The sequence below is a fragment of the Saxophila tyrrhenica genome (assembly GCF_035928015.1).
Source record: "Saxophila tyrrhenica strain CCFEE 5935 chromosome Unknown scaffold_3, whole genome shotgun sequence".
NCBI lineage: Eukaryota > Fungi > Ascomycota > Dothideomycetes > Mycosphaerellales > Extremaceae > Saxophila > Saxophila tyrrhenica.
The window spans coordinates 1,349,405-1,376,910 of NW_027041735.1; the positions used below are offsets into that span (position 1 = coordinate 1,349,405).

The 27,506-nt window shown below is 54.7% G+C and overlaps 12 protein-coding genes across 12 annotated transcripts; 5 read left to right on the forward strand and 7 right to left on the reverse strand.

Moving 5' to 3' along the window:
- Positions 1-1,589: 1,589 nt before the first annotated feature.
- Positions 1,590-1,917, reverse strand: LTR77_002476 (uncharacterized protein; the record flags this gene model as incomplete). The annotated part of the gene is made up of 2 exons (XM_064799735.1): positions 1,590-1,729; positions 1,815-1,917. 2 exons carry the CDS (start codon positions 1,915-1,917, stop codon positions 1,590-1,592), a joined length of 243 nt encoding a protein of 80 aa, XP_064662490.1.
- Positions 1,918-2,949: 1,032 nt separating this feature from the next.
- On the reverse strand, positions 2,950-4,712 carry TPD3_1 (protein phosphatase 2A structural subunit; the record flags this gene model as incomplete). The annotated part of the gene is made up of 3 exons (XM_064799736.1): positions 2,950-3,297; positions 3,355-3,938; positions 3,989-4,712. The coding sequence occupies 3 exons, from the start codon at positions 4,710-4,712 to the stop codon at positions 2,950-2,952; spliced, it is 1,656 nt and encodes a 551-aa protein (XP_064662491.1).
- A 114-nt stretch (positions 4,713-4,826) lies between these two features.
- On the reverse strand, positions 4,827-5,082 carry TPD3_2 (protein phosphatase 2A structural subunit; the record flags this gene model as incomplete). Its single annotated transcript, XM_064799737.1, has 2 exons — positions 4,827-4,955; positions 5,020-5,082. 2 exons carry the CDS (start codon positions 5,080-5,082, stop codon positions 4,827-4,829), a joined length of 192 nt encoding a protein of 63 aa, XP_064662492.1.
- Positions 5,083-5,887: 805 nt separating this feature from the next.
- FRS1 (phenylalanine--tRNA ligase subunit beta) lies at positions 5,888-7,740 on the forward strand (the record flags this gene model as incomplete). Its single annotated transcript, XM_064799738.1, has 2 exons — positions 5,888-7,520; positions 7,577-7,740. The coding sequence occupies 2 exons, from the start codon at positions 5,888-5,890 to the stop codon at positions 7,738-7,740; spliced, it is 1,797 nt and encodes a 598-aa protein (XP_064662493.1).
- A 1,585-nt stretch (positions 7,741-9,325) lies between these two features.
- STB3 (DNA-binding proteins Bright/BRCAA1/RBP1 and proteins containing BRIGHT domain) lies at positions 9,326-10,495 on the forward strand (the record flags this gene model as incomplete). Its single annotated transcript, XM_064799739.1, has 1 exon — positions 9,326-10,495. The coding sequence occupies one exon, from the start codon at positions 9,326-9,328 to the stop codon at positions 10,493-10,495; it is 1,170 nt and encodes a 389-aa protein (XP_064662494.1).
- A 4,672-nt stretch (positions 10,496-15,167) lies between these two features.
- LTR77_002481 (uncharacterized protein) lies at positions 15,168-15,965 on the reverse strand (the record flags this gene model as incomplete). The annotated part of the gene is made up of 1 exon (XM_064799740.1): positions 15,168-15,965. One exon carries the CDS (start codon positions 15,963-15,965, stop codon positions 15,168-15,170), a length of 798 nt encoding a protein of 265 aa, XP_064662495.1.
- A 362-nt stretch (positions 15,966-16,327) lies between these two features.
- Positions 16,328-17,875, forward strand: BNA3 (arylformamidase; the record flags this gene model as incomplete). The annotated part of the gene is made up of 6 exons (XM_064799741.1): positions 16,328-16,386; positions 16,436-16,490; positions 16,547-16,571; positions 16,636-16,709; positions 16,766-17,728; positions 17,780-17,875. The coding sequence occupies 6 exons, from the start codon at positions 16,328-16,330 to the stop codon at positions 17,873-17,875; spliced, it is 1,272 nt and encodes a 423-aa protein (XP_064662496.1).
- A 453-nt stretch (positions 17,876-18,328) lies between these two features.
- LTR77_002483 (uncharacterized protein) lies at positions 18,329-19,299 on the forward strand (the record flags this gene model as incomplete). The annotated part of the gene is made up of 2 exons (XM_064799742.1): positions 18,329-18,617; positions 18,677-19,299. 2 exons carry the CDS (start codon positions 18,329-18,331, stop codon positions 19,297-19,299), a joined length of 912 nt encoding a protein of 303 aa, XP_064662497.1.
- A 49-nt stretch (positions 19,300-19,348) lies between these two features.
- LTR77_002484 (uncharacterized protein) lies at positions 19,349-21,209 on the reverse strand (the record flags this gene model as incomplete). Its single annotated transcript, XM_064799743.1, has 2 exons — positions 19,349-20,910; positions 21,077-21,209. 2 exons carry the CDS (start codon positions 21,207-21,209, stop codon positions 19,349-19,351), a joined length of 1,695 nt encoding a protein of 564 aa, XP_064662498.1.
- Positions 21,210-21,276: 67 nt separating this feature from the next.
- On the reverse strand, positions 21,277-23,285 carry LTR77_002485 (uncharacterized protein; the record flags this gene model as incomplete). Its single annotated transcript, XM_064799744.1, has 7 exons — positions 21,277-21,433; positions 21,485-21,783; positions 21,837-22,186; positions 22,239-22,458; positions 22,514-22,749; positions 22,887-22,903; positions 22,966-23,285. The coding sequence occupies 7 exons, from the start codon at positions 23,283-23,285 to the stop codon at positions 21,277-21,279; spliced, it is 1,599 nt and encodes a 532-aa protein (XP_064662499.1).
- A 1,402-nt stretch (positions 23,286-24,687) lies between these two features.
- LTR77_002486 (uncharacterized protein) lies at positions 24,688-25,755 on the forward strand (the record flags this gene model as incomplete). The annotated part of the gene is made up of 4 exons (XM_064799745.1): positions 24,688-24,729; positions 24,784-25,005; positions 25,066-25,208; positions 25,263-25,755. 4 exons carry the CDS (start codon positions 24,688-24,690, stop codon positions 25,753-25,755), a joined length of 900 nt encoding a protein of 299 aa, XP_064662500.1.
- Positions 25,756-25,836: 81 nt separating this feature from the next.
- Positions 25,837-27,339, reverse strand: LTR77_002487 (uncharacterized protein; the record flags this gene model as incomplete). Its single annotated transcript, XM_064799746.1, has 1 exon — positions 25,837-27,339. One exon carries the CDS (start codon positions 27,337-27,339, stop codon positions 25,837-25,839), a length of 1,503 nt encoding a protein of 500 aa, XP_064662501.1.
- Positions 27,340-27,506: the final 167 nt, after the last annotated feature.

Sequence of the window (27,506 nt, forward strand, 5' to 3'; positions counted from 1 at the left end):
CGAGATGACCGACGAGCTCGACAAGGAGATCAGCGAGCGCTGCAAGCCCGATGAGCTCCTTCAACTCGTGCAAACAGTGGTCGACAATTATGGGGTGGTGTTTGCTGATCAAGAATGCGGGAAGTCCCAGAGCCTGTCCATGTCGCTTTCTGCTTGTGTTTCTGGAGCCAGCTACTACCGGAGTCACAGCCAAAGCAGCTCACTGTTCTCAGGGACTGGCAGAACAATTTGCTCCCGTCCATCAACGCACTCCTTGACAACGGCAATCTCCGGAAGTACAACTTGAAGCTCAGGCCGAAGATGGCTAAGGTGCGTGCGGCGGTTCTTGCCTTAGGAGCAGAGGCTGGAATCTTGATATTTCATGACAATTCCGACACTTCGGGCGTGTCTCCTGCTCTTTCGTCACAGTCAGAGCCGGTAGCGACCAATTCTGCTGCCACTCTTCCGGGAGGACTGAATGACCTACCATGGGCGAAAGTTTCCGGCCCTGATGGACAGTCTCGAGCCATCACTCATTCAGTGGTCTCCGTTGGGCCTGATGGGGTTGGAGAGAGAGCGGCTGTTCGTAAGAGAAGAAGGTTTTGCCTCGGAGCATTGACAGCTGCTTGAGAAGACGACTTTCTTCTATTGGTTGGTAGGATGTGGCGTGACGGCGTTGAGCGAAGTGACGTCTGCGCAAGCGGCCTCAGCAAGCAAACCGGAGGTTGAAACAAAATTGAGAGGAAAACAGTTCATCAACTTTTCCTGCTTTCTACCTTCCCAATGCAGTTCTTCTCCAGTCGTCAAAAGGTGAGCAGAGTGGCCCATTCGTTCCCCGTCTCAAAGCTTCAAGCAGTCACAAGGCTTTGAGATCATTTGGAGGCCTTGCCATAAGCATCTCTCCCAGTGACGAAGTCCGCAGGTACTACGGCATGATCAGGATCGTCCGCCCAGGGTAATCGGATAGCCTTCAGCTCTTGGACTTCAGCATCCGTCAGGATCTGGTCTCCATCAACCTTGCCAAGTAGTTCCCTCATTCGGGGCTTCCGGCCGAGCAAAGTAGGCCCTTTGGTCGTAATAGATGGCATCTGCCTTGTGGACGCCAAGGCATACAGGACCGCTTTGCTCGCCAGCGGAGCATTCACCACTGCAAAGGTTGGCCATGGCGCCCGAGGCAGTTCTTTCACAGAATAAAGACGAGATTTGCGGGCAACGTGGACGACTGTGCCGTAGATCGGAAGGTGCTCCAAAGCGTATGTACGCTCGTTCGTTGGGCGATGCTTGCAGTAGTATTAGTAGCCAACGTTGAACCACACGAGCTGACGTCCTCGGCGTGACAGCTGTGCCCGCGGGTCGCTTGGAGATGGCAATTTGAAGTCGCTGGGTCGATAATAGAAGTGCGAACAGTTCTCTTGTCCGGCAAGGGTGGTTGCTTGTCAGCCCCGCAGCGGTGCGCATGCGTCACGTGATACATTGATCAAAGTTGAATGGCTCCTACGCTGTATACAGGTGGCCAGTAATGTTCTCATTCTCTCCACTGATGTCGCTCGTAGTGGCCAAAAACTGTGATTGTCGTTTCAGCAGCTGCTTGCTCTCTCTCGTGCCCATGGTCATGCGGCAACCCCCTGCAGGGTCTGGAATGCTTTGGCGTACAGCTTGAATTGTGCTTTGTACGGAGTGATGACCATGAACTGCTCACGCATGTTCTTGCCGTAGAGTGCGCGAAGTGGGCCAGTGATCAGCTGCATGTCTTTGTGGTAGTTGCCGATGTTGCAGCGCGGCGACTGCTGTCAACAAGGTCCCTGGCACCGTCGACCTCAAAGTACACGTCTTACGTAGCTCCATTAGAAAGCTGGTAGTCCCCGTCGACGCCGTAGGTCCACGCGTCAACGGCTCGAGTCCGTCGTACAGGTCCAGATCAGTGCCGGTCAACTCCATGTCCTCTTCGTCCTACAGGAAGATTCGCACCCACTTGAAGATGGACTCGTGAATGCGGGTCTGACAGTGGGGGCAATAGCAGGGGAAGCCCGCACGGATCAGGCCGTCGTACAAAGAGAGGCCAGGCTGCGCGCGGAACTTGTAGAAGCCTAAGAAGCCTGATCTCCCTCCTTGACCATCGCTGCCCATCACGGTCGGGCCTACGGCCTCTGTGCACCCGAAGTCCTCGCCATGGCGTCAACGAGCGAGCCTATCGCGTCAGACTGCAGTCGAGATGCGTCGAGAGCGAAGCTGAAATTCAGAGAGATAGAGTGACTGTTCGGAGTCTCCTAGCGACAGTTTAGTGAGCATCTCCAAGTGACGAGTGAGCTCACAACCTTTCGAAGCGCCGCAGGGCATCTCATGCTGCCTGAGAGAACCAAACGATCGCCACAAGGACGCCTAAAGGTACGACGATGGCAGCAACCCACCAGCCCTCAACGGGAGCCTAGAATCTGATCTGGGAAGAGGTCAGCGAGCGTCTCCGACAAACGAGCAAGCAGAAAACCTTCCGCAGCAACCCATGGCCTTCAGTGCTGCCTCGGAGAACCACTCCACCACCTCGAGTCGTCTCCAGCTCGTGGGTACAGGTCGCAAAAACCCACCGCTTCAACTCCTGAACACGGGAGGCGGATGCGAACAGATCAAGTACCGGCCCTTGATTGGGAGAGTGAAGCTTATCTGCTGTGAGGTCAGCGAGCGTCTCCGACAGACGAGCAAGCAGAAAACCGTCCTGTCTGCTACATGGCGTTCGATACTCCCTCCGAGAACCATTCCAGTCATCCCCAACTCACATTTCACAACGGCCCATCACTTCGACTCCTAAACACGGGAGGCGGATGCGAACAAATCAAGTCATACGTCGGTATCTTTTGCTCAAAACACCCCTGTACCCCTTCCACATAGCCATATCCTCGCACCGCAGCGAGACAGTAGCATCCTAAAGCAGCTCCGCACTGCCTTCTCCCAACACCCCCACCAGGTCCCCCCTTATCAGGTCTCCATTTCTGATCCGTCCGTCCACCTCTTCGCTGCTGTCGTCGCAAAAAACCGCACATCCACATCATCATCCTCCATCAGCTTCTCCAACTGCGGCATCACCTCCTCCCTTATCAACTGCTCGCCCTTCGCACTCCCGGGGAAGTCAGTCACGCCCTCCTTCTCCATGCTCACGATGGTCGCGCTCGGCGAGTCGGGCAGGCGCTTGAGGATGTCGATCAGCACGGCGTAGGACTTGGCGACGTTGAAGCGGATGTTGGGGATCTGGTCGGAGACGAGTTGTTGGAGGATCGGGACGACGGAGCGCGCGAGGACGGGGAGGGAGAGGGCGGGGGCGAGGGTCTAGATTTCATGTTTGTTAGCATTTTAATCATCAAAGAGGAATAGGGATTGACCCACCGACACAGCAAAGCAGGTGGTCATTCTGTAGAGGTAGTTGGGGTGTTCGGCCATGGCGGCGACCTTGGGGACAATAGCGCTGCTGGCCCACTCAACCCCAAACACCTCCGTCAACTTCTTCAGATTCTGCGTGCTGGCTTCGCGAATGCTGAAGACGGTGTCGCCGAGCCAGGACATGCACAGACTGCTGAGCTTCTCGTCAAAGAACTTCACGCCCAGCTGGGATGCGAGCAGCGGCACGTATTGGATAATGGCCAACCGCACACGCCACTGCTTATCCTCCGCCAGCTGTACGATCGCCGGGAGGAGAGACTGCGACAACAACTCGATGCCGATAACATTGTTGACCTGCTCGAGCTTGGAGATGATGTTGAGGCGGACATCCGGGAAGTCGTCTTTGAGCATCTGCAGGAACATTGGAAGGAGGTGTTCGGTCGTCTCTTGCTTGCCAAGGATGGGGGCGAGTCCGCTGATCTGGTTGCCAAAGGCGGCGCGAACGTGCTGGGAGGAGTCGGTAACGAGGTCTTCAATCGCTGGCATGATGTCGCGGAGGAGGGTTTGGTGCTCGACAAGTTGGCAGAAGCCTGGAAGAAGTTAGTAAGAAGGCTTCCATCATCAGCATCGTAAATCAAACCTGGTATCTGCCCTGCAACAGCACTCCTGACTTCCGCCTCTGCATCCTTCAACAGCTTGATGAAGGCCGGCACAAGGTCTCTCGCAACCACCTCCTCATCTACCGCCTTTGCGACCTTTTCAAATCTGTCCGCCACCATGTATCGCACTCTCCAGCTCTTGTCCTCGAACAGACTCCTCAACGCGTTCAACAACACACCATGACTGCTCTGCTGCTCTTTCGGCACCGCCTCCGCGATCGCGATCAGAACCTCCACGGTAAGCAGCCTCACACTATCCTGGTCATCGGCCGCCAAATGCTGGAAGAGTGGAATCATCTCGTCAATCACGATCGCCGCCGGCATGCTCTTCACGAATTTGGCCAAGTTGCTCGCGGCTTGTCTCCTGACCATAGGCGTCTCATCGTGCACGAGCGCGGAGAAGTGCTGTCGAAGCCCTTCCTGCGATTGAGGTGTAGCGTGCTGGTATGGCGTGTTGTATAGTCCAGCGGCCGAGATCTTTGAAGTGAACCAGTCTGCTTTTGAGAGGCGCACCACGAGAGGGATGAAGTGCTGCTCGATTTGTTGCTGCTCGAGTTGTTCGCAGACCTTGTTCAGCGACTCGACGGCCTGGAACGAGTCAGCGGTGGCATTGAAAGCAGTCCAGAAGACTACTCGCCTTATCTCGAACGAGTGGCTCCTCGATGCCAGCAAGGTTCTCCAAAGGTGAGAGAAGCACGTGCCCATATTGTGAGCCGCCGACATACTCGACGAAGTTACCGAGCTCATCACTCAGAGCTGTTAGCACCTCGTCCTCGTCTTCTATGGATTCTGTGCTGGGTGTCAGTATGGCATTGGCCTTCATATGCATGAGTTGGGCACACCATCAAGAAAGGGTATGAGCTCATCCCTCGTGCGCTCAGGGCCAAGGGCGAGGGCAATAGTGGACAGTCTCCGAATGGCATTGAGTCGTAGCAGGACATCGTCATGCTGTGCGGCCGTGTTAGCACTATGGCACACTCGCGACACCCTGCCTCCTTCACGAAAGACGCACCTTTAATTCGTCGATGAGGACGGCAATGGGGTATAGCTCATCGTTCTGGTTCTGTTCGTCCATGTTGGCTCTATCGTGGCTGCTTTTGGCGTGTGTAAAGAGCGGACGGCCCAAGTGCAGGCCTCAAGGTGAATCGAGGATGCGGCGGAGTGGCTTCGAGCGGGTAGAGCCTTGGGGAGATGGCGGTAAGGTGCGAGGCAGGATGGGGTTGGGGAGGAAGGTGGGTGGGCTGTGTTCGGCTGCCAGATGTCAGCGAATCTGCGACTTGTGATATCGCATTGGGTCTTGTGCACGTGTCGACAAGGTTTCTGAGGTACGTAGATATTGTCTGCATACATGTATCGCGAGCACATGCTTTGACACATGATGTCCCATCCCCCACGTACGGTACAATGACTTACCTGGATGACCGCCTCAGTGGTGTGAGGGCGATTGGGGTGGTGGTTGCGTTGGTCGCGAAGTGTTTCGAGCTTGATATGGCTTCATCCAATGCGCATGTGCAGTCCTCATGTTGTGGGAACAGCCTCTGGTCGACCTTGAGCTTTGACGTTTTTCGAGACAGCGACAGCCACACTCTGCACCGCCACAACTCGAGTCATCACCACATGCACATGAGAAAACGAGAAATTGTTTGAACTGTTGCACGCCATTGAACAACACCCAACGTACAACATCTACAGACAGCACGACATACCACGCTGAGGAAGCCTTTGGAGCCGCAAAGACCGAAGGAACTACGACTGAAGCAGCAGCAGCAGCGAGAGAGGCCGAGACAAGCGGTGACTGGAAAATATATTAAGGACTGAAGAAGACTTCACATTGGCTGCAAAACACAGCCTGAGCGCCGGCATAGGCGCATACCAGCAACATGCCCACCATAGCATTGAACAAGGCGGACCTATACAAATCACTAGGGAAAGAATACACCAAAGATGAATTCGACGAGCTCTGCTTCGAGTTCGGTCTCGAGCTGGACGAGGACACATCCGAGTCGAAGCGACCTATAGGGCCAGACGGCGTGGAAGAGCCACCTCAGCTCAAGATTGAGATACCGGCCAACAGATACGACATGCTGTGCTTTGAGGGTATTGCCATGAATCTCAACGTCTTCCTCGGACGGCAGCCCATGCCCAAGTACCGTCTCTCAGCACCACCCAATGGCGAGCTCCAGACGACATATGTCAGCGCAGACACAGCAAAGATACGGCCTTACTTCTCCTGCGCGATATTACGCAACATCAAGTTCACCAAAGAGCGGTACGAATCCTTCATTGCCTTGCAGGACAAACTACACCAAAATCTGGCCAGACAACGAACGCTCGTCTCCATCGGCACGCACGATCTGGATACAATGGAAGGCCCATTCTCATACGAAGCCCTCCCACCCGAACAGATCAACTTCGTGCCACTCAACCAGGAAAAGTTGATGAATGGCAAAGAAATGATGGAGTTCTATGAAAAGGACAAGCACCTCTCCCGCTACCTCCACATCATCCGTGATTCGCCCGTCTACCCCATAATTTACGACAAGAACCGCACTGTCCTCTCCATGCCCCCTATCATCAACAGCAACCACACCAAAATCACCCTCGACACCCGCAACGTCTACATCGACATCACCGCCACCGACAAGACGAAGCTGGAAATTGTCAACCACATTCTCGTCGCCATGTTCTCTCAATACTGCGCCGAGGAATTCACTATTGAGCCCGTGAAGATCGTCTCGCCTCACAACAACGAAACCCGCGAGACTCCCGACCTCACGCCACGCGCCACTCAAGCCTCCTCCAAATACCTCAACTCCGTCTGTGGCCTTTCCGAATCTCGCGAATCTCTCTCCAAATTACTAGGAAAGATGTGCTACCAAGCCCGCCCCTCCCCCTCAGACTCCGACAAACTCGACATCGACGTCCCCATCACCCGCGCCGACGTCCTGCACGAAGCGGACATCATGGAAGACGTCGCCATCGCCTACGGCTTCAACAACCTCCCCCGCCACTTCCCGGGCACCGCACACTCCGTCGCCGCACCTTTGCCAATCAACAAACTCGCAGACATCGTCCGCCTCGAAGCCGCCATGGCCGGATGGGCAGAAGTCATGCCCCTCATCCTCTGCTCCCACGACGAGAACTACGGCTGGCTGCAGAAACCCGACGACGGACGCGCGGTGCGGTTGCAGAACCCCAAGACTGCTGAGTATCAGATTGTGCGCACCTCACTCATCCCCGGTCTTCTCAAAACCGTGCGTGAAAACAAACATCACTCCGTCCCGATGAAAGTCTTCGAGGTCGCGGATGTGGTGTACAAGGATCTGGAGAAGGAGAGGAAGAGCAGGAACGAGCGGCATTTCGCGGCGTGTTGGTACGGGAAGAGCAGTGGGTTCGAGCAGGTGCATGGGTTGATGGATCGCGTGATGACGATGTTGAAGGCGGCTTTTGTGAGCCGGGATGAGGGGCTGGAGAACAAGAGGGTGCAGGGGTATTGGATTGAGGAGGTGGAGGGTGAGAATTCCCCTCACACCTTGGTTTGAAAGTGCAGTTGCTGATGTTACGGACAGATTCGACGTACCTTGCCGGCCATGCTGCGGCGATTTACCTGTCTATCGGTGGCAAGGCGCAGAGGATCGGGACGTTTGGCATTCTGCATCCGAAAGTGTTGAGGATGTTTGAGCTGCCGTTCCCAACGAGTACGCTGGAGATGAATGTGGAGGTCTTCCTGTAGATAGCAAGGGGACGAAAGGCCTGAAGAGTGCTTGATGGAATGTACGAGCTGCTGAATGGATGGAATACGACATTCTCTTGCATTCACGGCTGCATTGAGCCTGCAATCCGTCATGTAAATTCGTACTTGCCATGTCACATAATCAACCCGTTGACTTTGCATACCCAACTCCGTGCTATCTTCTCAAGCTGTCGATAGTGAAAGCGGCTCGTTAGTACGTCAGAATGGGCCAATGTAAGGGACGAACCTTCTCACAGACAGTGACCGCCCACTGACGAGAGCGATGCAGCCTTTTTGACCGCAACCTTGTCTCGGAGAATAGAAGGCTGCTCGAGTGGCCCCTGAAACCGTCTCTTGCTTTCTTCTTAAGACCACCCATAGCAGTCGGCCCTAATACACTAGGGGAGAGGAAGCCGCCCACCGTACGTGCCAGGTTAGAGCGAGCCGTGTGATGGGTCTTCTCATAGACAAGAAAGGCCTGCTCTAGAGCGATGTGGCCTTTTCGGACGCATTTGGATCTGAGAGAAGACTGCATGCTTTGCCTGGTGGGCCGCTTTCATTGTCTGTCGCTGGCGTACCTGCCAGGTCACAGACACCTTTCAGTGACACTGCATCCTCAAACGCATGCTATCTCCTTAACACCACACCAGCGGCAGTCGGCCCTACTCACTCACATGCAGCCGATAAGCTCCTCGGTACAAACAGCTCACACAGCTCGCCCGGCTCTCCGGCTTCGGCAGGATAAGGTGTTGCTTGCTTCTGCGGGCTGCACATCATTCAGGCGGGGCTCGAGCAGGTTGGAGGTTATCTGCGGGGCCAGACTATCTTGTATATAGAAGGTATCTAAGTATGCGAGCGGGTGGGGGTGTATGTGCTGCTGATGAGTAGGTTGTGTATGGATTGCTGTGACTGGATAGCCTGTGAGACGGCGGTGACTGATGGGATGTAGTCAGCTGCTGACAGGCGATGTCGCACGGGTTTGTCCGCGACATCCAGGACCGCGGAGCCATGATGAGAGGAGTTGTTCAAGTGGAGAGCATAGCATAGCGGGTGTTGTCGGAGGAGGTTGATAGCCAGTCGAGAGACATCGTGGGGTGTGTCGGCGAGCAGGAAACCAACTTCGCGGCAGGTGTCTTGATCGGCCAATAGCAGGCCGCTTTCGGCTGGCGTGTCGCAACTGCGAGTGACCAAGCCGCACTTCCTCTTTGCTTCCCTTCCACCTCCAACAACATCACAACAGCCAGATACCAGCCAGCCGTACCAGACACGTCCGCAAGCACTCTTCTGACTTGTTCGACGAAGAGCTTCGTTGATCAGGGCCTCTAACAAGTCGTCGACAGCTCCATCGCCCATCGCTGCCAACTCCGTGTCCGCTTCCGGGCCAGCAACAGCACGACTCACCACCACGCGCCCTTATCGAATACTTGCTTTCTTGCACTGCCAAGTGAGTCGCATACGCCTCCTCATCACTACCACCAACTTTTGCGATATCCCACGACCTCCCCGTCGTGCCATCGCCTCTGAAGCAGCTCTCTGACTCATTACGTGTCCGACAGGAAAGCTCACTCGATCGCCCCCTTCGACTATGGCCTCCAACCCAACGATCGCAGCGGCTCTCGACTTGCCATCCGCTTCGGTCGACATCCCGAAGGCTCACGGTGTTACTGCTGCCGAACCTGGCTTCGCCGGTGATGGCAAGCTCGCCTCGTTGCTGACTCCGCCCAACTCCATTTCCCCGAACCTCCAGGCCGACACCATGCCTGGCAGCTACCAGTCGGTAGAACCGATGAACATCGCGGAGGAGGGACGTGCGCAGGAGCCTGGCGAGTTCGAAGCGGCGAAGGAGGAGGAACAGCAGCCGCCGCCAGCAGCCACGCCGCTCAGCAAAGGCGCCCTGTCCGGGTTGGACGCCTCCGCCGCCATCACTCCGGCGCTTCTGGCCAAGAACTACCTACCTGGCATCATGCTGGGTAACGGTCCAAGGCCGATTCGCTACGTGATGGGCGAGCTCACGCAGTCGGTACCCGGCTTCTCGCGCATCCCACCTGCCAAGGCCCGCCGCCTGGTGGTCTCCGCGCTCGAAGGCCGCCATGGCGGAGGTCCAGACGGCAACGTCGCCTTCTGCAAGACTGGATGGGGACGATGGGACGCGCACATCAAAGGCTCTTCTCGAGACTCAGGGGTCGGATCGTTCAACGATGGCCATATGTCGCCACCGCGTAGTGAGCGCAGCAGCTATGCCATGTCGAACGGCGACTCCGGTGTGAACATGCGCGGGCCACGGCTGCCTTCCCGCTATCGTGATCAGCGTTCAGGAGGAAGCTGGCAGGATTCCAGTCTTCGCGAAGAGGATGAGCTCGAGATGGATATGGATATGGACGTCCCTGAAAACGAGGCGGACAAGATGTCCATGGACGGCGACGGCTCTGTGGATGCGGACGACTCTTCGAGCATGAACGACGACACCGACGATGACGACTGGGCGGCTGTTGGCCCGGAGGCGTTGCGGAAGGCTTCACTGCCCACTCCCGGCGCTCCGCGGTTCAACTACAACGCCATCGCGATTCCAACTAGTAGGCCGTCGAGAAGCTTGAGCCGACGCCCATCAGGAATGAGTCAGCGTCATCTGCACCCTTCTTCACTACCTTACAGCAGCAGCAATCGGCGAAGCTCAGCGGCGCTCAGCCCAGCGCTCGCAACACCCGAAGAGCGCGCTGCAATCGCTGCACTCATGAGCTTGGGCGGATCTATGTGAGCTTAGTCTCACGGCGTTACACGGATCACGACCTCGTCGGCGCGCGAGGTCGTTGGATGGAGGATACCCCTGGACACACTTTTTCATGTTCATGAACCCGGACGGCATCGGGCACCAGTCTTCGCAAGTCAAGCGCTGACGGAAGAACCTGGATTGACAAGCCGTTCTCTTCTCTCATGGACACAGATACCACACTTTCTTCGACAGATACCCCCGGACTTGGTTTTTTCGACGGACGAACGGCACGTCCGACTTTTTCTTATTCTTGATTCTCTACTCCCTTCGGACCACTGGATACGGAGACGTGATCACTGGGCACCAGCCTCTTGGACTGTCAAGCGCTGACACTTGAGGACCTGGATTGACATTGGGTGGGCGTTTTCACGGGACAACAACGACAACATATCTTATCACATGCTGCCATTGCCACTGGCGACGAGGGCACTGCAGCAGAAGCATACCTTACTACGACTATGTTTTATCACTTCACACTTCACTTCAACACGACGGAACGGAAGGGACGATGACAATCTGGAGCTCGCGCACTGCACGCTGGAGCTTGATGGAGTTGCCTTCTCCGTCCTACTCCTCAGCTGGACTTTGGACTAGCTGAGGCCTTGACTGGTTATTGGAAGATGGGGCACGAGGCACTTGAGATGCGAGGTCTTGTACATGGACTGACCTGTTGGATGAGTGGGTGAATGCACGGATGGATGGAACACTCCACTGCTTGGATTGACGAGGCATTTTGGTCGCAGCAGTACCGGCGGCATGGGGTCCCATTCGCTTGGTCGACTCTGTGCTGCCGGCGACTCTGTGCTGCCGGCGGTGGCTTAGGAGACGTAGTTAGTTGAGATGCAGCTACGGTATGCCATGCTTGCGACCACATTCGGCAGGCGCGTCTCGCTTTTCATTGATCTTGGCGTAGTGAATGTTGGAAGGTACGATGGTGCGGTTTATGCTTATTGCGACCTCACCTCGTGCTGCCTAGTGTGTATTCGACCGCCTACCTTATCTGCCCTTGTGGTGCTTCCAGGGATGGACTGATCCATCCACACAAGACCGTGTTGCTCATGCTGATTGCTTTGCCGCCCAACACTTGCAAGACCGCCGTCGGCTCCACCAGATGCGCGACCGAACCGATAGCGTTTGCGATCCTGCAATGAGATGTAGAGATGCTCAGACTGTTTGTGACTTCACATACGAGGTCTCAGTTTGTGGTAAGGATTGGGGATGCGCTCCTCCAGGTGTAGAGGAGCTCTGTTTGCCATTTTGTCTCATGCTGAAGACGAGTATGGTATGCGCCCGTTCAGCGTGGAGGCGTCTTGTGCGATGGTCGGCCAGCAACCCAAATGCGACCTATTTGTCAAGCCAGTCTTGCTCCAGCGACCTGGATGTCGACTCACCGTCGTGCGATCAGAGACAGATCCAATATCTCTTGCGAAACATGATTAACAATGCGCATCCAACAAAGCAATCGGTTTCACGTCACACCCGGCATCTCTGATTGTCGGTTCGCGGTCACACCGGTACCATCCCGACAGGTCGCACGGCAGGACAATCGAACTGCGAACTACTGCGAGCAGGCATGGTCCCGTCCGGCTCACGATCCGTCGCTCAACACTTCTGCAGACGGACACGCGACCATCGAACGAGTCGTGGAACTTCGAGACACACGGCGCCGTCATATCTCAACCGCGGAACGCGTGACCTGACACCGCTCTGACACAACGGCCATCGTGCGACTTGGGAAAACAATGAAAGAAGACAGATCGCAATCACTCCCAACCCATGTCGCATTGGGAAAGGTGTCTCCCGCGGCAATCAGCTACCGACATGCAGCCCTATTTCTAGAACACTTCGACAGACACCACCGGAAGCCGGGAGGTGGGTCGGACGCAACGCCTCTGCAGCGGCCTGCGTGTCCCACGCGAGGTGGAAGTGACAGGATGAGTGCACTAGAGCAGAGATGCCGAGTCAATTCAATTCCCACCTCGTACGCGAGGCGAAAATGTGGAAGAAGCCGAAAAGGTTTGACGTTCTGTGTCGTTCGAATTTCGTTTTGAGTCAAGGAAATAAGAATCTCCCTTCTAAAGTTCTGGATGGCAGGCCCGAGGGCATGGGTTTGGGCTTAGCTTGGTCGGACGGGGAGCGACAGCCGGACAACGGCAGAATCATTCTGGCGCGGTTCTAGCTTTGGCTAAAGGTCGGCGTTTGCCTTGTTGGAAGAGGGAGGTAAATTTGATGGCCTGGTCGGTAAGAAGGAACATTCAGCCGGCGGAGATTTCCAGGTGATAACACGCAAGGTTGGTGGTCGGGTTGGGAGGGTGTCAGGCTTGGGAATGAGCTGACAGGTCTGGGGCCACTCCACGACTGATGAGAGGATACGGAGTTGAGCAAACGAACAAATCCAGACGAGTCGTCGCCTTTCTGCACACCAGCAAGCGACAGATGCAGGCGAACAAAGGTGCGGGCTGCTGATCCTGGCCGTTGGCTCGCACTAGAAGGCCGCTAGTATCGGTTCCTGCGCTAGTCAGCTCCCGAGGTCGCGGACAGGCGATCGAAACACGTCCCTGGCAACCTTCTCCCTCTCAAAAGGGGTGCACCTTGTTTCAAACACGTCCGGCAGCCCTCCCCGTTTGGCAGTGCCCAAAGCCATACGTCAGTGCGAAGGAGGCCGAAGGAGATTCATGGTCGCGCCAGGGGTGCGCGGTGAGCGCTGACCGTTGTATTTGTAGAGATGATGGCTCACAAAACTTTTTTATTTTGGTCTGTCTCCTCTGATATCCTTCACTCTCACCCACCAGCTTCACTGCTCACCTTCGTCGCTCCTTATTGCATCCTCCTCGAGAAGCAGAACATACCAGTCGACCCTCCACTCTACCCGCCTATCGATATCTGGCTCGCGAGAGTGAACGTCAATTCCGCCGAACATTCCACAGCGGCTTTTTGACAAGACAGTCGCACAACACCCACCGCCGGGGACCCATCACCCGCAGACTCATCAATAACGCCACCGCATCCCATTCGCCTGGCCTGTCCGACCCAGGCTGATCAGCCCACTCAAATCCCTTCCTCGCTGCAAGGGCAGCGACAGTGAGTCAACCTTGCCTTCGTGACTGCGTTCGTGCCACCGCGCCGTCATGTCAATTATACGCTGGACTCCCTGCTGATTTTCATCTCGTAGGTTCTGCATCTATGATCACCAGAGAAGGCGACGTCGCAATGAACATGGGTCGCGGCGCATATGGTGAGTTGAAGTCAACACTCAAGGACAGGAGCTGTGAGCTGACGAGCATGCAGATACGACGGGCACACCCAAGCCAAAGCCTCCGCCACCGAAGCAGCGATAGCATCTTTACTACATGCTACATCCTCAATGAGACTGTATAGCAGTCAACGCCTCTTCGGGAAACAACCGACAACCGACCACGCAGTGATCGGCAGGAGAGCTCCAACAAAGCTCCACGTTCGGCCTTCTTTCCGACAACACCGCAACACCACCACCAACACTAACTTCGTTCGTTCTTCAGCGTTATGTGTCCAGCAGCTTTAGCGATTACTTCCGGCTCACGCCTTTTTTGACGACTGCTTTTCGTCCCTTCGATCGTTTTCTGGCCTCCACCTACTTTCCGGTCAGCCCTCCCTAATCACCGCCTCGACCTCCGATCCGTCCACCACCACCTCAGTCCACCACCGCCACTTCCACCTTCACTTCAACTGTACAACATACCATTCTCGGCGTTCAGGAAAAGATCTCGGGTGGCGACACATGGTTAGACCGCCGGCACAAAATAGACTGGCATACGCAGAGCAATCTGCATCTCGGGGTTTCACACAGCATTGTACAATATCATCGCGCACGCATTCGTTACGGAGTTACAGGCTTGCTTTTCACACGGAAGGAAAGGCAAGGCATCACTGGGGAATATCATCGCAATGCATGCATCACGGCGCGGGACGGAAGACGATGGGAACGCTCGCTTTTTCACGCACGCTGCAGAGTGTGCGATTGGGTATCTGGCGAGCGCTGTCTGCAAGACGCGCTGCTTGGATGCATGGAAATGGGAGCGCGATGGAATTGCCTTGCTTAGCGTTCTTTTTCTTGTAATAAAGATACCCCTTAGTTCGGTCTGGTGGATGGATATGGAATATGGCTTTGTTACGTTGACTGCGCTGCTTCCACCACTTTTCTTTCACTCTTTCCAACCTTCCGGTCCAGGGTTGCACAGAACTTTTTCTTGCGTGACCCAATTTCGCGTTGTGTGCGCCCGATGATGCCGCCGTGCGTCTGCCAGGTCCCATTCGGGGTGGGCGGGAAAACGGACGGTGCGACTGAGGCGGGTGTCATGCGACTTTTGTGTGCTCTGCTGTCAACACCCTCAATGGCTGTTTTCGGCAGTCGAGTCCATCTACTCTCATCGTGGCTTCGGCGACTTGGGTCATGTGAGGTATGAAGCCATCTCAGCGCTTCTTCCTTGTGCTCCTTCGCAGAGCATGGATTCGGTCAACGCATCTCGGAAGGCCGTCAACGTACTTTGTTGCCGGTCATCCTTACCGGAGCAACCCAAGGCTATGGAGAAGCGGAGGTCGTAGTGGCTTCGGCATGTCTACCGAAAGGCGGATCGGCATTATAGTCTGCCATACGCCTCTGCCCGTCTCAGTCTAGAAGTCACTCGAAGCTGATTGACACAACGCCATCATCAATCGGCTCTTGGATCGCCTTCTTGTCCTCATGCTCAGCGGTCTGAAGTCGCAGCGTGAGCGCAAGCGGCTTGTCGCTGTCACTTGGAGCCTCTTGCATCACCACTGAAGCTCGGTTCAGCTTCTCGACATCATTCGGAGCCAGCACGTCCAGGTGGCCATCTTGCGCTGGTGGCGTCTGATCCAGAACGGCCGCCAGCACTTTCGCCACCGGTCCAAGGCCGTCCTTCTCGATCTCAAGAAGCATACCCGCCATACCTAGGACGCCAGAAAGATGCGTAATGTTCTCTTCAGTCGCAGCAACGCGGCGCTCTCTGGGTGTGACATCTGTACAGAAGAACGGTATGTTCCCTCGCTCGACTCCGGTGGGAAACGTAACCTCCCACTTTAACTCCTTGCCATCCGGCGTAACTCTCCCACCAGCCCTGGGCTTCTCGTACGAAATGGCTGTACCGCTCTTTGAGAGCCGGCTGGTGATGCCATCATAGTCCAGATTCGAAGTCGTGAATGCATAGTCAACTACTCCGTACGGCTTATCCCACCAGTGGCCTTTGCGTTTCTCGGGGTCGTCGTTGATGAAGGCAATGAGCTCCAGGTAGGTTCCGTCCCGAAACAACACGAGCCTATTCTCCGTCTTGCCATCGGCGTGTTGGCCGCCCGGGCTGATGGTGAAGTTGTCGGTTAGCCAGGATGGTGGGTCGGAGAGCATGGCATAAGGGAGTAGGAGGATGACATGGTCCAGGCAGAGGCTTGAGAGGTTGGCCATCTTGATCGTAGACGATGAACAACTAGTACCTATTCAACGAGCTGCAAACCCCTCTGTCGGATGATCTTCAATCTATCTCCATCTCCAGATGCTTCGTCAATGCCGAGTGGTCTTTCGAAGAGTGAAGTCGGCTCTCGCTCCTTCCGATCTCGGCGCTTTGTTCTGACGTGCTTCACAAGCGGCTGCAGATGAAAGTCTGCTTACATTCCTGATGCATGTGACAACCGAGCATGAAGCCATTGACTCGAGCATTTGATACAGCAGGACTACACAAGTCCACTGCCCGTACCAAACATTTCATTGGAGCGTGCAAGCACGGATACATCCCCTTCCAAGCAAGCCGTCCGTTCTCAGCGTCCACCATGAGGCACGATCCCTTCAAGCCGGCGAAGAGAGTCGCTGGACAGCGGAAGGATGTCTGGTGAGTGAGCCATGTGCTTGAAACAGTACAGTCGCTGACGAAGAGCCAGGTCGATTGTCAATGAAGCCGCTGAACAAGGAAAGGTCACTCCCATGGTGAACATGGTATGCTCAATGTACCATCCGGTGTCAAAGCGGAAGAACTAACTACGGTCTCCCAGGGGCAAGGCTTCTTTGGCTATAATCGTAAGATGCACTATTTGATGTCGGCGTCCACAGGTCGTCCACTAACCCGGTATTGCTACCACAGCTCCAAATTTCGTCCTTGATGCTGCTCGGGATGCGTTAAGTCGTGTCGAATGCAATCAGTACTCCCCCACAAAGGTCAGTGGTGCAGCAATGGGAGCGGAAGGTCCATTCGATCTTAATCGCTTTTGTAGGGCCGGCCTCGATTAAAGAAGGCCATCGCCGACGCCTACAAACCTTTCTTCGACTACCCTCTGGATCCAGACAAGAATGTCACCATCACGACAGGCGCCAATGAAGGCATGCTTTCGGCGTTCATGGGCTTCATCGAGCCCGGCGACGAGGTCATTGTCTTCGAGCCCTTCTTTGATCAGTACATCAGCAACATTGAAATGCCGGGTGGCAAAGTGGTGTACGTGCCGCTGCATCCACCCGAAAATGGTGCTACCCAGACTACGAGTGCTGGCGACTGGAAGCTGAACATGAGAGAACTCGAGGCAGCCATTAACGACAAAACACGCATGATCGTCATCAACAGCCCTCACAATCCGGTTGGCAAGGTGTTTACCAAGGACGAGCTCCAAGCGATTGGCAACCTCTGCGTCAAGCACAACATCATCATCCTCTCGGACGAAGTCTACGACCGCCTCTACTACGTCCCGTTCACTCGCATCGGCAACCTCTCGCCTGAAATTGCCAGGCTTACACTGACCGTCGGCAGCGGAGGCAAGAATTTCTATGCAACGGGCTGGCGTGTTGGCTGGCTAATCGGCCCCGAACACCTCATCACATACGTCTCTGCTGCACACACTCGGATCTGCTTCAGCAGTGTATCGCCACTCCAGGAAGCCACGGCAGTAGCGTTCGAGCAAGCAGATGCGCACGGCTTCTGGGACCAGAGCAAGAAGGAGATGCAAGCGAAAGTCAAGCGCTTTAACGAGATCTGGGACGAGCTGGGTCTGCCGTACTCGGATCCGGAAGGAGGCTACTTCGTGCTTGCCAACCTTGCGAAGGTGAAGCTTCCAGAGGATTATGAGTTCCCACCGCATGTGGCTTCACGGCCGCGGGACTTCAAGCTGAGCTGGTTCCTGATCAAGGAGATGGGCATTGCTGCGATCCCGCCAACTGAGTTCTTCACGGAGAAGAATGCGCACTTGGTAGGTCAAAGCAATGTACGAGTATTCTGGAAATGCTAACGTAGTTTCCAGGTCGAAGATTGGCTGCGGTTTGCCGTGTGTAAGGACGACAAAGTTCTGGACACGGCGAAAGAGAGGCTTCGCGGACTGAAGAAGTACATTCAGTGAGACGGACCAACTGCGGCTTGAGATTACGTCTTCAGCGAAGCCCAATCCAACAGTTGAGGCAGTCTCAGTGGGCAGCCATGCCTTCAAACATTCGAAAGAGTTGTTGAGATGCTTCACGAATGCTCCCGGGGGCTACTGGGCATGATGAGGTATAGACGATACAGACCCTCAACACGTGAAAAGGGTTTGCCGTTCAAGCTCGATATATCTTCATTGACCCAAGCTACTCCAGTGAACGAGAAGCAGAACATGCTACAAGTCTCACCATGAGTTCTGGTGCATCGAGTAAGTACTCAAACCGTTTTATGTCGATCGCCGGCATCCATATCCCGATACCTTTTGGTACGTGGCCGCGTACAGTCCGTTGTCGGACTATGCTCTTATTGTCATTGCTCGACCGGTTGTGTTCTCTTCCCACAGTTGCACATCACTTCGCCTTGAATTTATCGCATTATGGCATCAATGCAGAACGGCATCCACGACATCACGCTGCCTGTCAACGGCATCGAGAAGGCCGGACAGCCGGACACATCCAACGACAACAAGTTCCACGAAGACGTCCACTTTTTGGGAGACAAGGAAGGCAAGGTGGTGATCCGGTCGCCACCAAAGTTCAAGACGTTGGAAGAGGAACGGGACTATCGGAAGCAGCATCTGGCTGCGGCCTTCCGAGTGTTCGCAAAGGAAAGGTTTGACGAAGGCGTCGCTGGTCACATATCACTGAGAGACTCTGTTAACCCAGGTATGAGATGACTGACGGTAAAGACGCATAGGAACATTAGTGCTGACAACTATCAAAAGCTCATTTCTGGATCAACCCTCTCTCCACCCACTTCGCGCTAATCAAAGTCTCCGACCTCGTCCTTGTGGACGAAGAAGGCCATGTCCTACCAGGAGGGGCGCAGTCAGCCATCAACGGCCCAGCTTTCGCGATCCACAGCGAGATCCACAAAGCACGCCCGGACTTGAATGCCGCCTGCCACGCCCACTCGGTCTACGGCAAAGCATTCTCCGCCTTCGGTCGTCCGATCGAGATGTTGTATCAGGACGCCTTGCGCTTCTACAAGGATCTCAGCATCTACCCGCGCTATGGCGGAACTGTGCTGAAGCAAGAAGAAGCTCAGCGCATCGCCAAAGCTCTCGGGCCCACTGCTAGGTCGGTGATATTGCAGAACCATGGTATGATCACTTGCGGACAGACGGTCGATGAAGCGGCATTTCTATTCATAGCTTTGGACAGGTGCTGCCATTCGCAGTTGTTGATCAACGCAGCCGCCTGTCGTCCAGGTTGGGAGCCGATTCCGATTCCTGATGAAGAAGCTGAGTTCACTCACAAGAAGAGCGGGAATGCCAGCAAGATGTGGCTTGCGTTCCAGCCGTACTTCGACCAGGTCTGCGATGAGGACCCGACGCTGCTGCACTGAGCGGTTGTGACCATAAAGTATGGGAAGCATCTGGGTGTCTAAGTGCTGTTTACAGTTTGGCCTGAGTGTCAGACCCAGCAACAAGCCTCGCCGCTGATGCGCCAGCTCTCCGCCCGAACACAGCACCAGAAGTCAAGCCGCTACCACCAGGATAGTTGCTGTAGAACAATCCACCAAGCATTTCACCCACACAGAAGAGTCCGGGAATCTCTTTCTGCGTCATAGATGAGATGACAGCCGTGCTTTCTGGATTCACTGCCAAGCCGCCGAACGTGAACGTGATACCACCAGTGACCTTGACAGCCAGGAACGGCGCCTTGTCGATAGGCAGTGCCCAGTTGGACTTCGCCAGGGTCAGCTTCGAGGTAGATGCTTGAGTCGACATGCCATCCTGGACAGCAGGATCCCACTTGCGGTCCGGATGCTCGTCCATTTGCGCATATACCGCCTCGTTGAACGTCTTGAGCGTGTCGACGAACTTCTTTTGGTTTTGCAACCCTTCCTTTGCACAGTTTTGAGCAAGCTCTTCGATGGTGTTTCCAGATATCTTCTTTACCACTTCATCCCGATACTCTTCGCTCCGCAGCCACGGGATTGTCCTTGAATCCCAGACCTGGAAAGCGACACCACCCGGCTGGCCCAGGATTGCCCGGCCGAAGATGGCATACGTGTAGTTTCGGAAGTCAATGCCTTCATCGACAAAGCGTTCGCCGGCGTTGTTAACCATCACACCAAGTGGATAGCCAGACTTCGTAAACTCATTCGAGATGTATCTGTCTCCTGTGTCCGCAGGAGCATGGGCATCCCAGCAAGTGCAGTGACAGCCAGACCAGTGGCCTGCTTGCTTTGCCGAGACGTCTCGCTGGGCCATCTCAAGTAGATCTCCAGTATTGTAGGGCGTCCCTCGGACATAGGCAAGGTCCCAACCAGGTCCAAGGTACTGCGATCGCATGCGAGGATTTGACTCGAAACCTCCAGCTGCCATGATGACTGCCTTTGCTTTGATGTTCGACGGCTTGCCGTTCTGTTCAATGCTGACAGAAGTCACACCGCCAGTCTTAGAGTCTTTGTGAAGCGCGGTTGCTGCAGTCGAGAAGAAGACTTGAATGTTGTGCGATCGAGCAATCTTCTTGTGGTCCTCAATCAAGCCCTTGCCGCCCTCTTCGGTCTTCAGATGAAGGCCACCCCAGAACTTGTACCGACCGTCAACCAGGAAGGCCTGGCGATTGAAAGACAATTGATACCGCACGCCCTTTTTTGCAAGCCACTTGATCGCATCATTGGACTCATTAATCAAGATATCCCGAAGTCGTGGATTCGATCTACCAAGACATATCCGCTCCATATCGCCTTGGAAGTTCTCCTTCGTATAAGGATCCAGATCGATATTCTTGGCCAGCTCAGAGTCGACGTTGTTGACGATGGGGAGGAGATCGTCCAGACCACCGTGTACTGTCCTCATCGCTCCGGCGGTGAAGTAGGAGTTTCCGCCTGCCCAATCCTCCGGGCATTTATCGATGATGACAACGCGTTTCGCGCCGGCCTCTGCTGCAGAGACCGCGGCGGAGAAGCCAGCGTTGCCACCGCCGATGACCAGGACATCGCAGGAGTCTGGTGGAGATGACATGCTTTCTACCTTGGATAACAAAGTGCACAAACTACAGAAGTGCAAGTAGAGTGCGAAGTGAACAAAGTCAAAGCGTAAGGTACAGAACAATGTTTCAAGCACATGCCGGGGCCGATGACGGAGGCTAAAAGGCTTCTTTCATTCTCACACCTTCCTGAATCGGTAAGTCCGGAAGGCTTGTGCGGCCGGCGAAATGGCTTGCGAGATCTGTTACGGCGTGATGGTTGACTCTGCTATGGAAGCGGTTTTCATGGAGCTGCTCCCAGGATGGTCCGTACAGCATCGTACAGCTTTTTCCACTCCACCACTGGTCCTGGAGCCCAAATTCAATGGAGATTCCACCGCATTTACTATGCGTGGTAGTTGCCGCTCTCATCTGGCGACGGGTTCCGGTAGTTTTTGTGACTGTATGTGGCATAATAAAGCATCCCAAGAAAGACGACTCCAGCAACAATGATTGGTGCATAGTTGATACCAGCAACATCGACCGGTGTGGTGAAAGGAAACCTATACTTGATTAGCACTCTTCCTTTAATCATATTGAGAAGTATAACCTACCAAGCAAGGACCCAGACCAGCGACAGAAAGCAGAGACCGACCGTGTCGCATACGCTGCCCCAAAACTTTCCGAGCTGAAAGATGCCGTTGCTCTCAGCCCCCAATAGGTCGGGATGGTAGAATCGCGAGTACAGAGAGCAAGAGAGTGCTAGCATGTAGGTGGATGCCAACGAAAGCGTGACTTGCGAGCCGAGCGCGAGAAAGCCTGCCGAAGACACAAAGTTGAGCCATAGCCAGATCATGGGCGACAACGCAGTAAGCACAATCGTGATCCGGGGCACTTGTTCTTTCTCGAGGTCCTGCGCTAATCATTAGCAAGATAGCTTACTGACACTTCCCAAGCATTATTCACCGAAGCCATCCATCTCTGCACCACGGGGTTGCGGTCGTCTCGAATGAAGCTGAAAACCATACGGCTTGCTGCGGCTGTAGTATTGATGCAGCACATGATGATGATGGGCAGGATTAGGCCGAAGGGGGCGCTGGCGAGAGCGGTGTTCCCACGAGCAGCATTCGCGGCCAACTGAATAATGCTTCCAATGGGGTGAAGTGATCCGCCGTACGGTCCTGCAAAGAGGGCATTGACGTCTCCTGCCGTAAGGCATATCAAAAGAGCGACAACGATGCAGAGGAGAGCATTTGCGGAAGTAGACCAGAGCAGAGACTTTGGGATCCGGCGGCCTGCATCCACGGTGTCTTCGGCTATCGGATAGTCAGCACCGAGCGTCTTCTGGCGAGGTATTGGATCACGGACCAATGTGTGCCGCGCAGTCAAACCCGGCGAGTGAATTCGTCGCATACAACACGCTAAGCAGCGCAGCGAAACTTGGACTCCAGCCCGTGGCGGAAGTTATCGTGAAATCGGAGGTGACCGTGCCCGTAGAGTGCGCGAAAGCTAAAAGACTCAGGAGCAGCAGGAACGCTACAATGTGAACGACAAGTACCAGCGTTTCCGGTAGATTCATGTGTTTTCCCTTTTGATACTCTCAGCAAAGTAACAGAACAGAGCTGTGTCCCAGGGTGACGTACCCAGGTCACATTGACCAGCAAGGCGAAGAGCTGGACGCAAACTGCCGCAACGAATGTGATCCAAGTATGGTATTCACCAGTGTGTAGCAGATAGATGGCGGAGACATCGAGACCGAACAGCCAGGCGGCGGCGCCCAAGAAGGTCAACCATGTGAAGGTAAGGATGCAGCAACACATGTAGCTCAGACTCTTTCGTATGCTTGGAGGCGCCAGGGCTGCATCCCAGTGGTATTGTCCTGTTCAAGGACGGCAATATCGGCGCAAGGTTTGCCGTCAAGACCTGCAAGCTCGTAAAGAAGGAACGGTAGCATCGACTCATTGTTTGAACCATTATAGCAAGGAGTTTGGGCGGTGTTCGGGTTCATGGACATACCTCCAGCGGTAGGATATCTGGAAGAAAATGTTAGCACAGGAACTCCTGAAAAATATACGGTCTCTGCAATACCACTCACTTCCTCATCTTCTCAGCCAGACTAAGGTACACCGGAGCCATACCAACTGTAGCAGCAATGGTGCCTACCAGAAGTCCAAGGCTACCGCCATTACCAAGATTGAGTGCAGCGACGAAGTAGAAATTAGGCCATGGACAAACGACGCTGCTGTTGACCCCGATTAAACCGATGAGTTTGTCGAGCGTTCGTGGTACCGTCGGCTTGTGTCCGATCTTGACAACGGGGTCTTCATTGCTGGAAGGTGATCGCTCCGGCGAGCTTCTGAGGTTGCCCAACTCGACGACCTCGGTCGACGAATCATTGACAGCGCCCTTGGCCATTGCGAGTATTAGAGGGTCTTTGCAAGTATGAAATGGAGTTCAGTAGGAAGAACGCAGAGGAACTGGAAACCTCATCATCCCAGGGGCAGGCCAGGCACTCTCGACCTAGTAGAGACAGGTATATTGCTCATCGCTTGCTGGGTCACCGCCAATGTAGGGTTGCCGGGGCAGAGTGCAGTAGTGCCGAGGATGGAGCTGCTTGCAGACAAGGACCTCAACACTTGGTACGCCTCCAACAGTGCGAGCACGGTCTCCCCTACGTTCGTCGGGGCTCCAGATCTCCCTCGAGGGGACCACATAGCACATAGCAGCTGGTGGATGAAGAACAGTTCTCTTTGGCAAGCAGCACAATGCATCAGTTCAGGAACTCATCATTAAATGCTTGAGGTTGGTCCAACCCAACGGGGTCGACTGAGAAGCCACCAGATTCCTTGACTAGCGTTCACGAGCCGATGTGCCCCGTCCGTTGGCGTCCACGGCACGCTCTCCGCTCCATGTCTGGTGCGCATGGAGCTGCTCGGCCGTCTGCCGAAGTTGCGGAGATTTCGACCAGGTTCATATTCATACCGACGCACAAGCAGATCGGAAGTTCCTCGGTATCCGCGGACGGCAGATATGTCTTGACACGGTGCAGTGCCCTCTTGTCAAGAGCGACTCGCATTGCCTGGAATTCCGCATACGTCTAGACAAGCTACGTTCCCATCCAAAACCGCTTCATGGAATACATAAACTCGTTGGATTCAGCTTTGCCCAAGCAGGACTCGGAGCAGCTCTGCAGATGCGATTGCGAAGTACGTTTCCTTGTCGATCGATCTCTCATCCCAAGTCGGCAAGTCTTCCTTGATCTCAAACAAGTGCTATGATAGGCGAGGCCTGCGTGCAATCCGACCCTGTCAGTCACGATATACCAAACGCCCTGTGGTGTAGATCGCCGTAACCATCTTGCTCCGAAGGGCTCGGCACGTCTCACAAGACTGCTCCATGCTTTTTAACAGTGCTTAGATTGTTCTGGACAATGGCTCCGCAGCCTATGTATTCACCAACCTCGTACGGACTCTGTTTGCATCTGCGTGGTTGCTTCATCCCTTGTTGTGACTATGATCGATGATCGTGAGCGATACCACCCATGGCCATCGACGGGCCAGAGCTACTCGTTAGCATCGACGACCGTTGTGCTGGCGGCGACGAATCTGGCAGCGTTGGCAGCAAGACTGTATACACTTTCACGGCGGAAAGGCGAGTTGCCTGTCTTGGCTTGCACAGTCGCGCTGTGTGCGTCTCATGTGGGTTTCTGCGAGATGACGTTGACTCGTGGTGGTCTCTCTGATGCTGGCGCTAGGTTTTCATGGTCTGTCAAAGCGCCTGTGTTGTCGTGGCATGCTTTCATGGCTGGGACAGCTCAATGGACGACGTTCCGAGCGACAGTATTCGCAGAGCAGAAACCGTAAGAGAACGCAAATTGACCCACGCCAGTGTGTTGAACGCTGACCGTTGGCAGAGCTTCTTCGCGAGTAATATCCTTCTTGTCCTGATCCACGGCTGTTCAAGAGCCTCTACGGTCATCTCCCTTTGGCGAGTATGCCAGTCGACGCCTAGCTCAAAGTTCGCCATCACCATTTCCTTCACCATCGTCGCCTGGTCGATCGCATCAATCGTTGGGCTTGTAGTTCGACGTGCTGTGGGCGAGGAGTTCTGGAGACCTGTCGGTGCGGACTGCAACGTGAGTGTCCTGTGGGAGCAAAGAACGCCGGGTCATAGACCGTGCTGATAAGTAGATAAGTTCGCTCTGTGGGCATCCATATCGCTTTCCGGGCTCGCAATTGATGTGGCCATGGCGGCCTGCGCACTTACTTTCATTGCAGGATTGCAGATGGCAGTGTCAAAGAAGATATATGCGCTGCTCGTCTTTGGGGCCGGAATATGGTGAGTTGAGGATGTCAACTTGACAAGCCTTCTCAAGATGACTGATGGAGTCAGCACAATCATACCGAACGGCTACGGCTTAGCCTACCTTCATCGCCACGTCGACGAGATCGCTCGCGATGCAAGCATATCTTCTGCTCCTTTTGTCAACGCAAATCAAGCCGCGATCGCCGTGGCCGTATGGACCAGGGCCTTCGAGACAGCACGGAAGCTCCAGCAAGATATGGGTTATGCTTCCTGCGGTCTAGCCAGCTTCTCTGCAAGCGACTATATCCGGGGAACCCAAGCCAGTCGCACGAGAGCCTTCTATGCAGGAGGCTCCAAGCACTCCCGCACAGCTCAAGCTTCGGCTTCAAGACCGAGACGCACCGTTTCGGAGGATGAGTTGCGACTACGACCGCGCGCGGGCGATGATCGCATCTCGATCATGGCAAGAGATGGAACTGATGCAACGGGTGTGAGCGTGAAGAGCTCTAGTGCCATTGGCGGGATCAATGTCAGGCAAGAGTTCGGTTGGTCTGTGGATGATAGCCATAGTGAGAGATAGCCCACGGGAGTGGAACGCAATGCTTCTGAGCTCGCATGATTGCATGACGATATGAGCGAGTTGTCGCAGCTGCGCCGAAGCTTACTGTGCCTCTGCCTTGTCCACACGCAGCTGAAGAGTGCTCGGTATAAGCATGTTGCCAACCTCAATGCTAAATTCCGTGTTCTCCGTCAGCCGAGTCTCAAAGCCACCATACAGAACCACGAGTGCTGTCTTCAGCGAGTTGAGAGCAAGTTGTTCTCCCAAACATCTTCGAGGTCCGGATCCAAAAGCCCAGGACCAGGCATCCATCTCCTTTCTCTTCTCTGGAGAGCATTCAATCCACCGCTCTGGACGCCATTCCTCTGGCTTTGGAAACACCTCGTTGTTCCGATGCAGTGTCCAGGTCTGGGCGTGAACGGTTATACCGGGAGGCAAGACGATCTGGTGAGCTCCAGGTCCGACGGCTGTAGGCTTGTCTGTAATCCGCGGCTGCATGCCTGACACAGGAGGGTATACACGCAACGTCTCCTTGATAACTGCATCGATGATGGGTGTCTCGTCTGTGTTGAGAGTTCCGTCAGATTCACGGCAGCCTCTCGCCTCAGCACGACATTTGTCTTGCCATGTGCGGTTGCTGTCAAGGCTGAGTAGCCAAGCACAGATTGTGAGAACGATTACCGAAGTATCGAGACCTGCTATCACATGGTCCTGCATCTCGCTGGAGAGAGCTGCTTGTGCCTTTGGCGAGGGTTGCTCGACTTTGCTGTCCGGACCGGTAGGTGAAGAGAACTCGTTTTTCATGTAGTCGTACGGTGTAGAATTCGTGCCCTTGGATTTCTCCTGCGGTTCGGCCGCATGTCTATCGGCTTGTATCCGCAGCTCCTCGATGAAGCTGATCTCTGTGCTGTACCGAAGATTCAGGAGGAGCTTGTTAATCGGGTAAGGTACCGAAGCAACCCAGAAAGCAAGGTTTCGTTCCTTGTAGTAATCTTGCCGTTTTTGACGAGCCTTTGGCAGATCATCGAGCACGTTCACACCGGCCGCATGCCCAAATATATAAGTGCTGACGGTCGCCAACGCCCAGGCGAAGAACATATCGCATATTGCAACTTCGCCAGTGTTGCCGGACAACTTCTCAAGACTCGAGTGGAAATCCCGTGCGAGCACCGCCTGCTGTTCTTGCCAGTCACGGTTCGCCTTGATGTAGCTGTTCTGATAAGGCTTCGTCACCATCTTCCTCCGGCGGCGGTGCGACTCATTATCCTTCATCGCGAACATTGGCTCGCTTCCATAGCTCACTATGATCTGAAACCAGTCTGTCTTGGGAAGGCGGCCTTCGTAGATAGGTTTGATGCCGGTGGCCGCATCAACGATCGACATTTCCTTAGGTCCCAAACGGACGACGGGGCCATGCCGAAGATGTGCTTCGTGTACGGCGAGGGTGTCTTGGTCCTGGTACCTCTTCCATCGGATCCAGAGCGAGCTGTATTTGGCTGACCAGTGTATGCACGGTGCCTGATCAAGCGGCGTAGGTCGTAATAAGTAGTAGCACAGCCACACGAAGACCAGAAAGCATGCTCCCAGGACAGTCCGGGAGGCCATGTCGTTGGACACAATCGTACGCCTGCGACTAATAGACTTACACAAGCACCCAGATGCGATCCTATCAGGATACAGGACGATGGAGGTAGAACGGGAAACTCTGGGCTTCTTTGCTCGTTCTTTTGATTTCTGGTTGAGAGGTTGGGGATGAAGGGATATTGGAGAAG